The 17,624-nt window shown below is 31.5% G+C and overlaps 1 protein-coding gene across 1 annotated transcript in view; it reads left to right on the top strand.

Moving 5' to 3' along the window:
* LOC115877526 (C3 and PZP-like alpha-2-macroglobulin domain-containing protein 8) overlaps nucleotides 1–12,740 on the top strand; it is a 289,000-nt gene extending 276,260 nt beyond the window's left edge. The window contains exons 20-26 of the mRNA XM_030893749.1: nucleotides 1,314–1,441; nucleotides 1,512–1,606; nucleotides 6,484–6,643; nucleotides 7,012–7,204; nucleotides 8,788–8,938; nucleotides 9,001–9,152; nucleotides 10,704–12,740. Coding sequence (XP_030749609.1) covers nucleotides 1,314–1,441; nucleotides 1,512–1,606; nucleotides 6,484–6,643; nucleotides 7,012–7,204; nucleotides 8,788–8,938; nucleotides 9,001–9,152; nucleotides 10,704–11,898 — 2,074 coding nt within the window. The 3' untranslated portion in view covers nucleotides 11,899–12,740. The remainder of the gene's footprint in view (nucleotides 1–1,313; nucleotides 1,442–1,511; nucleotides 1,607–6,483; nucleotides 6,644–7,011; nucleotides 7,205–8,787; nucleotides 8,939–9,000; nucleotides 9,153–10,703) is intronic.
* The last annotated feature ends 4,884 nt before the right edge of the window (nucleotides 12,741–17,624 follow it).

Genomic DNA, 17,624 nt, shown 5'->3' with positions numbered 1-17,624 from the left:
CGAAGCCAAACAAACAGCGAACTTTCTGCATTCGTTTCAGATTCGCTCATTGGTAGGGTACCTTAATTACGGCCGAACGAACCCAGAACCTTCGTTATTCGGACTTCGTTGTTCGTTCGGCATTCGTTCGGTCAGTGAGTACGCACCTTTAGAGCTCCTGTTCATGGCAAATTTTCCCACGATGTTATTTCTTAATAATATCTGATTACCATGGTTACGGCACTAAAAAGAACGCAAATATAGAAAAAATCCGGTGGCTCTCAATTTTTTTTTTCAAACTTGAATAACTTGGTTATTTTCTTTGGATAAATCTTTGAATAAGAAGACTAAGGAAGGAGCATAATGCTATCCATGTATTCATGCATGGTGGGCGGTAAAAGGACTCTAGGGTGGGGATCCTTGACAGTTCTGTTTGACGATTAATTTGACACATTTGAATTTGATTTGAAATTTTGTGGATTTGTCAGTCTTTAGGAAGCTTATTTTATATTATTTATTATTTATTCTACTACTGATAGTTGTATAAAGGTAGTAAATCTAGATGGAAATTGTGGCAGAACTTAAATTAACAGTGACACTATTGCGATTTATCGAAAAAACTGAAAAATAGTTCGTTCTGTAGCGTGCGGTAGATTTCGGTCAAAAATCGATTGAAATAATGGAATAACTTTTCGCTAGTAAGTGACTATACCTATAATATACATACGTATAGTAAACTGATCATTTATGAATTTTACTTGAATTAACTAATTATATATTTTTTCTTGCATTTTTGCTTTTATTACTACTTTTCAAAGATTAGATGTCAAAGAATTTAGATACATCAATTTGACTTACCTGCTTCAGTAGCGTTTTGTGTAAATAAATAATTATTATAACTTATCTATTTTTATTAGAATTGTATATTTTTATAACAATTTTAATAACTACCAACATTTATTCACAACGTAAAATAAAACAACAAATTATTGAGTCTACCCCACGTCTACCCTACATCACAGTTTTACACTTTTTAAATAAAATTAGAACGGCACTGATAAACCGGAATTTAAGTCGGCCCAGGTTTACTTTTTTATTACAAGTTTTTGATATGCTCCTTCCTTAATCTTATTTCAAATTCAAAGGTTATTTTAGACTTATTTGAAAAATGGGTAAAGAAAAAATATATTTCTTTTGTCGAGATCTACCAGCCCTAAAAATATTTACACTTATTTGAGACTCGCCCTCTATAACATTCAACATAATTATGTTCATAATTAAATCACCTTTCACACTATTGGCTCCCTTTCTTTTATGCATTTGTTTTTTTATAGTAGTTCTTATGGTATACCTCGAAAAAATATCACTCCTGAAACATTGCGATTCGAAAGTGTTGTTGAAATCACTGCAGAAACTGTAATAGTCCTTTACGAGATTGGAATTGAGACCGATACGGATTCAGGTAAAAAAACTCTTTATTTTTATTCATATTTATTATAGTTTATTAATAATAAACTTTCTGTTGGTTTCAGATACGCTACAAAAGGCAAAAATATTTCTGGAAAACAGTCTGCCTAATGTGGAGTTTCCCGAAACAATGGCTGCTGTAACCCTAGCTTTAGTTTTGGTAATGTATTACTACAGTATGTCTCCAGGTTGTGTTTGCAAGAGGAAAGACTTTTTTATTAATGACATTTTCAGAAAATAATTTTAAGTCCTAAAAATCAAAAGACGTTTCTATGGTAACATAATTTATATTTAATTCATTGATAGATGGTTTATATCAGAGAGAACACTAATAACTAAAGTGAGAGAGACCGATCAACGTTAATTTTTGAAGACGTGTTAGTGGCGCGGCCTTTGGCGTCTAACCCGAACTATGAGCTTATTATCGATATAGTAGGTTGCATTCATACCTATATACAGGCGCCAAAAATTTATAATTTGTATATTTGAACCGAATCTTAATCTTTCAAGTTTATAATAAGAAATCTTCGTAGTTTTTTTAGATTATTTTCTTGACAACGGAAATTTATTATTAGACTTTAAAGCATTAAAACCTATAAATAAAATACTGTGTAGGAACATAATAATTTATTTAACTCCAGACTCCTTGCCATAGTCCAACTCAAGGCTGCAATCTTCAGTATCTTTTTTATCTAACTTGGTTGGGAGTGAACAGGGAAGCACGGTTTGGAGCTCGCACAGTGTATCAGTCGGTATCCCGTAGGTATTCAATGTTTTTGATGGTCTTTATTCTATAACAAGAACCTAGCAGTTGAAGACAATAATTTGTATTCTTGGAAATAATACCAGGTATAATACCTAGTCGTTCCATAGGTATCAGAAAAGAATGTGATGTTTTAAATTAAAAAAATTAAATTAGCAATGTACGATTATTATGTGCGCTCACTATTACTATTAGGTATGTTAAAATAATTACCGAGATAAAACTTACCTTTAAAGGAAACGTTTTGTCTGGGTCTCAACCACAAAACAAAAATTACAAAATGCGGAATAATCTTCTCTTCTGACAAGCTAAAAGAACAGACACATTCAGTCAAAAACAATTTATTATTCCGATTTGCTCCGATTATCAACAGATTTTAGTTATCTCCTTCTAGAGCTAAGAAATAGAAAAAGCTACTGACAATCTAATTAATCCTGTCAAATGTTTAACTTGCAAAGTTGAAAACTTCCTTTTGTGACCGCCAAACGCTATGCGCGTCTGGGATGCGCGGTGACAAAATAAACTTGTCTACGAAATGCCCTATTCCACAAGCTCTCTCACTTCAGTTATTAGTTTCTCTCTGGTTTATATTAATTTTGATTAGCGTCACATTTTTTGATAATATATATGTATATACATGTAAATTTAATCTACTACCTATGTTGACATATTATCAAGAATTTATGTTTATCAACTAAAAACTAAAAAAATTTCCAAAAAATTACAAATTTTCTTTTTCGCGAAAAAAGAAACATAATCTTATTTCTGGGGTCGAAATATACTACCCCTAAAAATATTTGCACTTATTTAAGACTCACCTTGTATAAGTAGGTATCACCCTTTCCGTCACTTTGAACTAAGTGTGCTTGTTTCAATGACTATATATTCTAAAGGACTGTGGATCGCGTCAAATCGCCGCTATCGTAGTCACCGTGGATGCTTACGTCACGCAGGGACCAGCGCTCCACAGTGCGGCGGATGGTTATTCTAGCGGGACAAAATCTCAGGAGCAATATTTGGGACTTAAAATCTAAGAACGTGTCAAATGGTCTAATATATAGTAACCATATGGTTAAATTTATTTATTTATTAACAACTTAATTTATTAATAAATAAATAAATACAAGATAATAAAACTATGATATTATTCGTACATGACACACAAAAACCGTACTGTAAACTATTGCCAAATACATAAAATTATGATATCAGATGAAATACTTACATCTGTATATTTTATTTTAAAAAATTCTATTTTATTTTGAAAATAGTAAATAAGATATTTTAATTTTAACACTCGGTAATTCTAAATTCATAATATATAGTAAGTATCTAAGACAATTTTTTAAACTTTTATTAAAACGAGTAATAATAATTTAGTTTTATTATAAATTATCAGCTTTAGCATATCGTCATGCTTTATTTAACTAGAAAATAATTTGGATGCTTTTGTCTTGAGGAAAATTGCCGAACTGACTATTGATGTCATTCATTAGTCCGAAGGCCGGGCCTTTCCGTGTATGGGCAGCTATTAATTTTTTAAACTCAGTGCACCTCAGTGCCTTTCGATGGAGTTAAGGCTTCAACAACTACAGCAGCATCCTTACTCCTTACTACCACTAGCCCTCATAGTACTTGCAAAACCCAATTCTTCTTTTGAATGCTCTTCAATTAACCCTTTAACGAGTCTTTGTTTCGTTTTTATACTATCCGATTGAGTTTAAATTTTTGGGTATTCACCTGTTAAGCTTGAACTCCTTGTGACTACCTGTGTAGGTAACTATTAGTAACTTAAAAGATCTACATCATTCAATATATCAATATTTGAAAAAAGTTAAGTTTGATATTTGCAGAAAGGCACGAAGGATTTTAACAAATAATATACCTACAGTAGACAAGTGCAGGGTGGGTCAAATTCGACGCTTTTAAATGGAAACACCCTTTTCTATAGGAGATAGACGAAAACTAATATCGATGTCTGAAGCTCAATTTTCATCAAAAACATGATGGTGAAAACTGCACATCAATATCTGTTACCGTTTCGGAGTTACGGGATGTTTTTCAAAAATGTTCATTTTAACAAATCGCTGTAACTTTTTTGCTATGGAAAATTTTGTATTTTTATTAAAACATTTCCAAAGCACCTTTTTACGTAGAATTGAATGGTATAAGTATAATTTTTTTAAAATTAATAATTTAAGAGTTATCAACAGAAAAATTGATTTTTTATTTGGAACACCCTCTATATTTTTAATTAACTGAAAAGAATTTAAAATTACCTTTCCAAAAATATAGCACACTTGATATTTTGTTATAATCCCCTTCGAAATACAGAATTTTTAAAAGTTCGCCACTTTTAACTAGTAGGCTTTGGACCACTTATTGATGATATGCCCTTAATGGAACTCGAAAACATATTTTTCCAGCAAGACGACGCACCGCCTCTGAACACTGAAGTTATCAGCAAATTGTTGCAGTCAATTTCAAGAATAATTGAATAATAAGATAAGAGCTAACCAAGATCCCAGCCGTTGGCCGTCGAGGCCGCCTGACTTAGTGCCCATGGATCTAATCCTATGTATATATTTGCGGAAGAATAAAGGTTCCTTATTCTTCCGTATAATCTACACAAGAATTAGAAATACTTAGCAGTTATGAGAGGGTATCTTTCACCACCACTGAGTTAATGAATTCCGCGAGAAATGTTCAAAAACTGCCCCGTCTGTCTATAACAGAAGACAATGTCGAACACCTGTAGCAAAATCTCATGTCTTGGTTTGCTATTTATTTTTATTGTTATTAACTTAAATGTGTTGATGTTGATTAAATATATTTTAAATTATTATAAAATCTGCATCTCTCATAGCAAATATTATTTTCGTTTTAATTGATGCTCACAGCTAGATTTTTTTGCATTATAGCCGGTGCCGTTCAAAGCCTACTTATTTAAAGCGGGCGAATTTTTATATACTCTATATCTCGAAGAGGAATCGAGCAAAATATCAAGTGTGTTATATTTTTGGAAGGGTAATTTTATATTATTTTCAATAAATTAAAAATATACAGGGTGTCCCATATAAAGAATCAAATTTTCTGTTGATAATTCTTAAACTATTAATTTAAAAAAAAATATACTTAAACCATTAAATTCTACGTAAAAAGGTGCTTTGGAAATATTTTCATAAAAATACAAAATTTTCCATATCAAAAAAGTTACAGCGATTTGTTAAAAATGCATATTTTTGAGAAACACCCCGTAACTCCGAAAAGGTAACAGGTATCGATATGCGGTTTTCACCATCATATTTTTGACAAAAATTGAGCTCCAGACACCGATATTAGTTTTTGTCTATCTCCTATAGAAAAGGGTGTTTCCATTTAAAAGCGTCGAATTTGACCCACCCTGTACATATCTTTGACAATCTTCAACATAATTTGGCTTTGGAATAAAATGTATAAGCACTTTTAAATATTTTGTTTTCGTATGACCTCAGCCTTGCTGAGCAGATAACGATCAAATTTGGTTGATAAAAATGTATCGAAATACCAAGAATATATACGACCAAAAAATAATTCATGCATTTTTATATCAATTGGAATGTCTACTATTTATTCTTATCAGTACACATTTTTGGCTTATTTCTTAGCAAACGGTTTTGTCCCGCTAGATTTATCGTCCGCCGCACTGTGCGCTCGTCCGTTAAACGCAAAAATAACTGTCACTGTCTGAAATCTTTAGCGCGAACTTCAACTCGGTCCCTAGAAAACGTAAAAAAACTGACAGTGCAGGAAGATAGTAATCGAACTATCCTTATCTCTATAGTATCCTTGGGCTTGTTTAACATTTTAAAATAGCAAAAAATATGACGTTAATTGAAATTCTATAAATAAAAAACTATAAAAGAATGAAAACGAAATTATATTACCATAGAAACATCTTTTGACTTGGGACAGAAAAAAATTTACTATATTTTCTTATTTTTTTATTTTCTCTAAAATGGTATAAAAATTTGAAAAAGTATAAACGGAATAGAAGTATAAAAAGGAATGATTTTTTTCTCCAAATGTTAATTATAAAAAAGTGTTTCCTCTTGTAGGATCAATCCGGGGATACACTCCAGATTTACTCGTAGATGCAACTTATGGTTCAATTTCAATAGTTGTCAATTGACTGTCACTAGCGAATGATTAAACTTGGGGAACTAATATCAGCTTCTGAAACCTGTAGGTATATATGGAATATGGAAACTAATATTTCCATTTATTTTATTCAGGTGCGAAGCGCCACAGCAGCTTGGGCCATAGAAAAACTGAGGAATGCTTCAACAACTGAAGCTGGCGAGTTCGGTTGGCCAAGATTCGCTCCGAAAAGAGACGCAGCTGATTGGCTATACGAGTCAGAGTCAGAAAAGACTTTAAAGATGCCTTTAGTCAGTAAGTAATTTTTTTACAATTTATTAAGCTTCATTCAGTACCTCGAATTTAGTAGTTTCAATTAGCGTAAATAATACGAAAAGCCAATATATGAGACGGTTTTACAAGTCATTTTACTTGCTTACTATTTGGATGTAAAAATTTCATGAAGATATCAGTTTGAAAACAGCAGAGTTGTTATCAAAAAACCCTGTATATTAAAAGTTAAGGTGTTTAGAACATACATTAATATGAAATTTTGTGATTATAACAAACTATAACTTTGAAAAACAAATAATCTTGTCATAATTTTTTAACATATGATTACCATTTATTTATTGTTAAACTATTGAATGGCGATATTTAAAGTAATAAAACTTATATTTCAGCCACTGTAGAAGAATACAAGGCTTCGTTGTACGCTCTGTCAACTTTTTGCATCATTGGGGACCTAAAAAGTGCCCAAAGTGTGGCAAGGTTCTTGTTTTATCGTTCCCATATGCTCGACAATCACTACGAACTTCTGTATCCCGCTGTCAAATCCTTTGTGGAGTACGACACTCTAGCCAAGGATCAACAAAGGTAACTTGAACATTTCCATTAGTTAAAGTATTTAAATATAAAAAAGTCTATACCTATGTGGCGGATTCATCTCTCCAAAAAATCCTATATGGGTATTTCGCCACTGCAAGAAAATCTACAAAATAAAATAGTTATTTTATGTAAATACTTCTGCGTTAATCCCAAACGGAAACTACTTGTCACAAGTTAGGTTTACAGATATACAAATTTGCCTAACTAACAAAAAAAAATGCTTAACGTTTCGGAAAGTTTATCTCTTTCCGTCGTCGGAAGCAAAAAAATACAAAGAATAAGGATTGAAAAAACAATTTAAAATATTTAAATTCAACTATTCACTTCAGTTTTTTAAAACAGATACGTCTACAAAAACCGTTGACGTTCTGTTAAAATGACATTATATCAAGTTAAACTTCAAAATTAACAAAGTACCTGATAACAGTTACTTAATAAGGTAAAACCAAAAAGTCCCAAACTTTCTGTATAATTATTTTTAATTTTTACGTATGTTATGTTTATTTATGTTATGTTCTTTAAAATCAAAAAAGCGATTGCCATACATTACTGACATCTACAGATACATGAACAATACATTTATTTTTATTAGATTGTATTAAAAAAACCTCTTTTATTTTTCTTTTAGATGCTATCGCTTCTTTCATTATAATTTTGGCGTTATTAAAATTTATTCTGTGCCCGGTGTCCCATGAATGCTGGCAAACCTTAGATTTGTGAAAATTTCATTTTCTTATAGAATTCATCAATAAATTCAACAAAATTTCCTGTAGAAGATATAGACCATACCAAATAAACTTTTAGTCACGTGATTAAGCTTGATCGACACAGCGTTGCCCGCTTTTACATACTTTCTTTTGATTAAAATATTTTAGGAAACAAAAATGAATTAATTATATCAATATATAAATTATTATTGTTTACATCAACAAAACTGACCTCCTTAACAGCACATAAGGGCCATTATTAGTATCGCTTTCCCGTTCAAAATATTCTAATAAGATTGCGATGAAAATTTTGCAACGGCTGTTAATGCTTAGGCATCTTGTACACTTCGCACTACAAGTAGTTCTAAAAAGAACAATTTTTGACGGCAAGGTCTTGTAGTAAAAAATTTTAGGGTTAAGTATCACAACACAATTTACCTAAACCAAAAATTTGTAATACCAAACTAATGTGTGGTGAACGAATCAAAATGTCGAATCATGTCAAAACGAATCAAAATGTCAGGAAATAAATAAATAAATATGGCAACTTGACATTTTTACAACAGAACTACCACTTAGTTCATCGTGACACCGAATGTGTCCCATGGTTGGTAAGAATGAATAATTTAGCAATCGCGTCCTCGATGACGTAATTGAAAGTTTATTTGGTATCGCTTATAGATTGAAATTCATTCAAAAAATTGTCTGAAAGGTTGTAAGACTATAAATTAAGAAACATAAAATTTGCTTATAACTGAACACACTGTAATCATTCCAAATCAATAAAAATCATATTAAAAACACTTTTTAAAGAATCATCAACACTATTTACTGATTCTATTCTTTTATTTACATATTTTCTAGGTCGCTGACTATTTCTCTAGCAACCTCCGGCATGGAACTCACAGAGACTCTTGAGCTAAATTCAAACAAACCATCACAAACCTTATATTTACCCAGTCTACCAACCAAGGTGTTTGTTTATGCTACTGGAGCAGGCTGTGCAACTATAGAGGTTTGAGAATTACATGCTTTTGATGATAGTAATGTTATTCAATTTTTTTAATCATACGATAGGGTAAAACATCATATTCCACGTATTCTGTGAACAGTAAGACGGAGCTTCTGGAAATAGGGTCTGAAGTGGTAGAAGAAATTCAGCCTGATCGCAGTTCAATAGAAGAGATCGAAGGGAAACCGCCCACTTTAAAAATACAAACATGCCTCAAGTAAGCTGTTAAATTACTAGGATCTGTGAGATATACCGTGTGATGCATCATCGACCTGAATATTGGAAATCTCATGTAAACTTTAAAAATGATGAATAAGTTTGCCCCATTTTATTTTTCAGACAAATTAAAAAAAAAACTTTTTAAAGAACTCTTTAAACTGAAGCAAATTGTTCGTTTTGAAAAATTTATACAAATTCGTTTTTGAGTTAGGAGAAAATACAAAATAACTCGGTCCTGGTCAAACAAACATAACAATCACTAGTTAAGTCAGGATATAACAAATCTATTATGATTTTCTTCTACTCGTACGGAGATCTGTCAAAAATATCCTAATTTATATTCTCTATGAAAAGTTAAAAAAGCCCACTATAAACATAAAATAGAATATTTAAAAAATTAAATATATTTCGCAGTAGACATAAGTAGACACACTAACAGCATAAGTAGACACACTACTTCAAAAAAAATATTTATGGAAATATACAGGGTTGTTCATCACATACGACACGGAGTATTGTAGCTAAACGATTAGATTTTTACAAATTGTAAGTTTTGGGTTCGTTGAAGGACTATTAGAGCTACAATTTAAAAATAATTTTACAAGATTCAGAGTGTCCCAAATAAGTAAAAAATACTATAGTTGTATTTTTTAAATGGAACACCCTGAATATTATGCTATTTTTAGATTCTGCGATTGAAATAAAGGTAAATTTGATTAAACCTTACCGTTTTTAAAATATTTTCAATTTTGTGAAATTGCAGTTAAAAAATTTCGGCTTCATTTCTCCAAGGGTATCAAAGTGTTTAATACTAAATATTTACTGAAGATTATTTATTGATCAGATATTGTGTCGCAATATCAAAAATTATACTACATTATACAAAGTGTCCAAATTTTTTTATTAAATAATTACTAGCTTTAAACGGCAATAACTAGTTTAATTTATATGGAAGACCCTGTATATTTTACGTGAATCAGAGGCAGAACTTCATTGTGTATCAAATTATATTATACCATTTTTTATCTATCTCTTCAAGTTTTCGTAGAAAATGCGTTTTCTTATATTAGACCTCATTTATCACTATATACCCATGGAATATTGACATTTACAAAAACTTCCATAATTTTCTCCATTTTAATAAAAACGTACTCGAACGTGTGCCGAATTGGGGCGAAAGGCGTTTTTTTGACAAATACCTGAACTCCATTGACAGCGACCGTCAATTTCACTCACGTCAACCGTCAACAGGTCATTTAATGCAATGGTAACCTGGCAACAAAGTTCCTACCAGCAGCGTTAATACAAATATACCGGAAGATTCATAAGTGCAACATTTGTGTCTATTTAAAATTTGTCAAAATATACTAAATTCAGTAAAAAAAATAGTAAATTTATCTATGTACCACGGGAATTGTAAAGTAATAATTATAAAACATCGGGAAATTATTCTCCTACAGAAACTTTACCCTCGGTAATTAACACCCTTATTATTTCCTTGGTACATACAAAACTATTATTGGGTACTTAATAGAATTATATCTTTTAGGTGGAAAGGTGACAAACCCTCTGGAGTCCTCCGTATGGAAGTCACCCTCTTCTCCGGCTTCGAGATCACTCCCAACCCTCCGCAACTTCTCAACCCGCCCAGAGAAATGGCGGAAATGCAACACGGCAGTCACGCAAACACACTCTGGTTCGTCTTCGCCAACATCTCCGTCACCTGTCCAGTCTGTGTCCAGTACAACGTCCGCAGTCCATACGTCATCACAGGACGCAGACCGGCTTATGCCCGGGTCTATCCCGTCACTAGACATGATTTAGCTGCCGAGACTTTCTTCCATGTTCAAGGGAAGAGCTCTATGTTGAGTTCAATCACTACAGATGATGTGATCACTTGGTTTGGGGTTGATGGGATTGGGAGTACTGGTATGGTTATTCCTGATGAATGCATGAAGAAATTGGTGCGATTGAATTCGACCAAAGATGAAACTACATCAAGTAGTGTAACTTTTGTCACAAGATCACCAGAGAAGGTTAATTTTATTAGTTTAGCTACTAGAGCTTTTGAAATTGAACAAAATTTGAGTGCCGAAAATAAAAACAAAGATGTCTTTACCACTGAACGACCTAGAGCTTCAACAATCGTTCCGGAATCAGACGAAGAATACATAACTACCACTGAACTAAGCGAGGTGGATAGTGTAAAGAAAGTACTTCTGGGTCAAGTCAAAACAAGTCCCGTAAAATTGAAAATATTCAAACCTAACACTAAAACGTCCAGACATTTTGAAACAGCTGGTTTGAGATCTGAAGAAAAGAACTCCAGAACAACGCCAAACGAGTTAAGTCATGATTACAAGCTCACTCAGGTGTACAAGCCTGATCAGACGTTAGAGACTCCTCAGTTGTTAACTGGGAAATCATCTCCAACTGTACCGTGGACTCATCAAACTACATATGCTCCTACGACACCCACTGGTACTGCTAGTTCTGTAGTACAAACAATACGTCATGTGAACACTGCTCAAATACAAGATGTACCAGAGAAATTTGTTAGGCTCAAGGTTGAAAATGGTGATGACTCGAAAGAGGCAAATTTTGATGTTGAAAGTAAGCATTATGAGTATGTCCTGCTCAATAAAGAGTCTTTGTGGAGTATGCTGAAAGAGGCAATGGACGAGAAATTTATTAAAAATGATATTAAAAATATTTTGAAAGAAGAAGAGAAGAGTAGAAGTTAAAATTTTTCTCTTTGCTTTGAAATCTGAGTTGGTTTTAGTTCGAATATGCTTCCTAGTTCAAAGCTAATCTCCAGGTATTTTTGTCAAAACTCAAACTGGTGCTTTTTCCATAATTTTTATTCAAGTAAAAAAAGCTGGTTTCTATTGGTGAATGATATCAAGATAATTAAAGATATTCCTAAAAATCATATAAGATTAATCAAAATTTTTTTAGGAAATACAAAAATAAATGAATTATAAATATATAAACAGTTATTATTTACATCAACAAAACTCACCTTCTTAACAGCACTTAGGGACATAAAGGGTCATTACTACCGCCCTACTGTTCAAAATATTTTAATAAAGTTGCGATGAGTTTTTTACGGGTATTAAGATATCTTGTACACGTTGCACTAAAAGAGGTTCTAAAAAGAACAATGTTCAACTGCAATGTCTACTAGTAAACATTTTTAAGCTTAAAGTATCACAACACTATTTATTTAAACTAAAAACTCATAATAAAAACTAAAGTGTCAAAACGAATGACAATGTCAGGAAATAAATAAATAAATGCGTCAATTTGACATTTTTTACAGCAGAGCTACCACCTGAATCCCCAGCGGGAAATTTAAATTTCACTTAGTCAACGCGGCGCCGATTATGTACATGGTTGGCAACAATTAATTTAAAAATCGCGCCGAAAACAGTTTCTGAGTATTGGTTTGGATCAGGTTTGGATAATCTAAAATATATACAGGGTATCCCACTTAAGATGGATACAAGCCAATATCTTGGTTGTTTGTTGAGCGATCTTTTTCATTTTTCGCAGGAGTCTGTATGGTTATAAGTCGTACATTTTGCCCAGGGTAAGAAATGCGATACCTCATAGACGTACGTTTGAATGGGGTTTGATATTTTTCGAGTCAAGAGTAAACTACCCTTAGGACAGTATTTATTTCAAATCTGATAAATTATATTGAATCCTCCTTACCTAAGATACTTAAGTTCTAATTTTTATAAATATTGATACAGGGCGTGTCATTAAAATAAGACATTTTTATTTTTATTATTATTTTTTAAGTACTTACGACGCCACTGGAAAAACAACTGGTTTATTATCAATAACCAATTATACTCAATTATCAATTAATAAACGATTTAAGTTTGGTCGAAGATGATGACTTTTAGTTCGTTATAGTTTTATAAATCTTTGTTTAGAGCATATTTTTCAAAGTTAATAGTGTTTGTTTTAAATAAATATTTGGATTTTTTAAAATATTCCTCAATAAAACGAATAAAAATTATATTTCAGATTCCATTGAAAACTGGGTTTTTAAATTATTTTGTAACTCATTTTATTCATTTGTATTAGCAAACTTAATTTTTTTTTAAGTAAACAAAATAAATTGAAAATATTTAGTTTTTTTGTATCGTATCCTAATTATTATGAAAGCTATCTGAAAACTTAAATCGATTATTATTGATAATTGGTTATTAATAATAAACCATTTGTTTATCCAGTGGCGTCGTAAGTACTTAAAAAAAATAATAATAAAAATAAAAATGTCTTATTTAATAACACACCCTGTATTAATATTTATAAAAATTAGAACTTAAGTATCTTGGGTAAGGAGGATTCAATATAATTTATCAGATTTGAAGTAAATACTGTCCTAAGAGTAGTTTACTCTTGACTCGAAAAATTGCAAACCCCATTAAAACGTACATCTATGAGGTATCGCATTTCTTGCCCTGGGCAAAATGTACGTCTTATAACCATACAGCTTCCTGCCAAAAATGAAAAAGATCGCTCAACAAACAATCAAGATATTGGCTTGTATCCATCTTAAGTGGGACACCCTGTATATTATTGTCTGTTGTCTCTTTCATATAAGTAGTATTAAAAAAGTGGTTAGAAACATTTGCCAATAGAAATCAACCGATCAAATCACACGCTATCAAAGACAATCATTTTCGAATACACGCGTGCTACATCATTCCAAAAAAAAGAGGTTTTCTCTTCCCAAACCATAGGTTAGTGATACATTTTAAAGTTACGCTTACGTCGGAGTTGTGCCCTTTAACTTTATCATTTCCTAACGATTTTAAGAGCAATATGTGTAGGTGTCTTCGGTGTACATTGAGAAGGGGACACTCGGTATAATAAGTCAATTCTTGTTGTAGAAACACGAACATTTGTAGGTTTAAGGCGAATCGAACACGCTATATTGTTATAAAAAAGAAGAATGTAAAAACAGATTATATTATTGTAAAGTCTGTCCAAGCAGCTAGGGAAGATTTCGATTTTCGATAGACGCAGAGATATATAAGGTGATTCACGGCGATGGTACGTTAGACGTTTATGAAGAACCGGTGGTATGCAGGGTAGACAGTCGCTATGTTCAATCTGTCTAAATCTTCCAACTGAAAATTGCATAGGAAGGGTAAAAAAATATTTATCTTAATAAAAATTGCTTTTCAACGATATATCATGTTCTTATACATAAACCTTCCTTCTTTTAGTAGAGCTATTTATAAATTAATAATTCTATTATTACAGTTTCATTTCAAGAATTTCGTTACCATGATAATTTTAGAAATTTAGCAAGTAAGTATAACGTCGAATAGTACGAGAGCTAGCAACGTCGGAAAAACAAGTATTCTAAGACTTCTGGCTCTTTGATATATCTTTTACTATGCTCTCTAGAACAGCATGTGGCCGGTCTGGCTGCCGGTAAACGTTGCGTTTCCTACTGCGCATTGAAGGACGATCCTGTATTTTTATTAGTCCTTTAAATTCTAGTATTGAATATAAATCGAACATGTCTCCATGGCGCAGTGCGTAGAGTTTCCGACCACGAACCGATGATTCAGAGTTCGAATCCGGGTCAGGGCAAAGACTTCTTTATATTATTTTCGTTTATATTCTGATAGTAAAGTATTAAATATTTGTTTTTTTTTAATTACCAGAATTATTTAATACTTTACTTTTTTTTTAAATCTTTGTCCTGACCCGGGATTCGAACTCTGAATCATCGGTTCGTGGTCGGAAACTCTACGCACTGCGCTATGGAGACATATTTGATTTATATTCAATACTAGAATTTATAGAACTATATTAATAAAAAAACACAGGATCTTCTTCCGATGCGCAGTAGTGAACGCAACGAGTATCGGCAACCAGGGCCGCATGCTGTTCCAGGGAGCATAGTAAAAGATATATCAAAGAGCCAGATGTCTTAAAATATTTTCTCGAAAACGTTGCTTAGTGGTTGCTTGCTCTTATTGATACTTATAAAGTTTGAATATTTGTCATGGTAACGATTTTATTTAAACCTTTAATAGAATGATTATCGGTGATTATCTTTGAAATGGCTTTACTGAACAAACCAGGTTTAGATATAGGAATATGATATATCGTTGAAAAGCCATTTTATTTATGTTTCGATTTGTTAAATAATATACATAGGCTTAAATTTAAAATAATAATTTGAACGATTTTATAACAAACGGAAATATATTTTTTTTATTTTCCTTTTTAATATCCAATCGGTTGGTTTAGATAGATCGAATATGTCGACTTTCCTTAACCTATAAACCAAATTTCAGCTTTCAGTATGCTGAATTTATGATTTAACCAACGTTTATTTAAGTTCATATTTTTGTCAATTTTACACGTTTTATTTTTTATCTCAAAATTGTTAGAGATAGATACCCTGCTGGCAGGCGAAACCTTGGGTCGGCGTTTACATGTATAGGCGTGAATCGCTATGGCAACCTAGTAAGTCGGAGAGAGCAAAAATACGAAGTATTTATTATATAACCACTTAATCTGACGCTAGATTCCATGCGCTTGTGAAAATACTTGTCTTCTGTCTTTATTCAGTACATCTTATTTTGCTAAGCGTGTTGACCGTACTCTTCGTACACACGAAAATCGGCACCCAAAACCAGAAATGCCAGCCCTAGTATAGGTTACTATAATAGAAAAATTATGAGATATGAAAGTAGTTTCGAAAAATGTAATAATATACTGGATGTTCCATTTAAAATAACAAAGATGCTACCACTTTCCAAATGATCCGGCAACACTGTAACGCTGACAATATATTACATAGATGGAGCATGTGCCTTTATGCAAAAATCCAAATTTTCAAAAAAATCCTTTTACCGGCTCACCATAAACGTCTAACGTACCATGGCCGTGAATCACCCTGTATACTGTAGTAGTATAATGACATGTATAATACTATATTATTAAATTGACAGACACAACCGTCATTGTCATGTATCCCTCGTTGAACAGACTATACTGATCACATACTGATCAATCAATAAAAGGTTTGTCTAAAAGTGATTTATATAAGAAAAAAAAATGGTTTATTGAAACAAATATACACAATCGTATATTTGTTTTATGAAGTAATATTGTCTAATGTTCTAATTTATTCTTTTATTCAATCGAAACACTCAAGTAGAGAGTCAATTTAAGACAAACTATGAATTCCAGTATTGTTATTTATTAAAAAAACTGTAGATCGTTATAACTTTTACTGACCTCAAAATAATTATATTTAAATCAAAATAATGTCTTGTTTTTCAATCGCACGATATATCAATTATAGTAATAAGAGCATTATTTTTAAATATATGACGTAAAGATATAAATAAATATATGTATAAGTATTTCGAATCGTTAACTTTCACGTAATTAAGTAATTAAGTATTGTAAATAATTGATAAGTTGATGATATCCGCCCATTTACCTGTACTTCACAAAAAAAATATGTGTATTTCAATGTTGAATCTTTATAACGTAATTGAACTAGTTAGTGTGGTATGTATGCAACCAGCAATACGCTCAGTCCTAAAGGAAATCGTTAGCGCTGGGTGTAACATTAGTTGCATAATACGTCATCACTAATTACCTTCTAAGATTTTAATTTTAGGTATGTGTATATGCTAATCTGCACATTTAAATGTATGTTAAAAAATATATTTATTTTTTGCTAAATGAATTATGAAAGAAAGTATTAACAATTAAACTTTGTACGTGCAAATATTGTCAATATATGTTACTGAAATGTGCTAAGATTTATTAATGATGATTCTATATAGTTACTCTAATATGTCATTAACAAACCTTTTTACGTAATGAAAAATATATGATTAATTGTAAATATCCCACAACATAGTTATTATCTTGCATGTAAAGTAGATAATCATGAATGTGCCAAAATTCATTTTTTTAACAAACTTTTGTTCATTTTACCTTTTACAATATTATAATACTTGTAAAAACAGTTATTGCACAAAATATATTTAATAATTTTTAAAAAATATACCTAGCGTTTTTATTAATTTTTAAATTTTATTTTTTTGTTATTATTTTTCATAAACAGTATATCTGAATACAAAAGAAGTATATTTGTTTTTTGCAAGGACATTTTGGTAATTACCGACATTTTTAATAAACTATGATTTTGTATATTGCTAAATGTTTGTTTTATTTAAATTATAAGGAGCGATCCAAAATGATTGAAATCGTTCAACTTATGCAAACCTGTCTCTAATCTTATCGAACAATCCTTCCCATTGGGCAAACCCAAAACACCTCTCATCATTGAGTGCACCGAGACGACAACCATTCGTGTCATAAACTTTAATATTCTGATATCATTAAAAAAATAATTATATTATTTACTTTCTCGTTTGTTTTACCGCTTGTGATAACATCTAAGAAA

Source organism: Sitophilus oryzae, unplaced genomic scaffold, assembly GCF_002938485.1.
Source record: "Sitophilus oryzae breed Bouriz unplaced genomic scaffold, Soryzae_2.0 scaffold_1060_pilon_pilon, whole genome shotgun sequence".
Taxonomy (NCBI): Eukaryota; Metazoa; Arthropoda; class Insecta; order Coleoptera; family Curculionidae; genus Sitophilus; species Sitophilus oryzae.
Note: the sequence above shows the minus strand (reverse complement) of the source record. Positions and strands in the feature narration are given on the sequence as shown.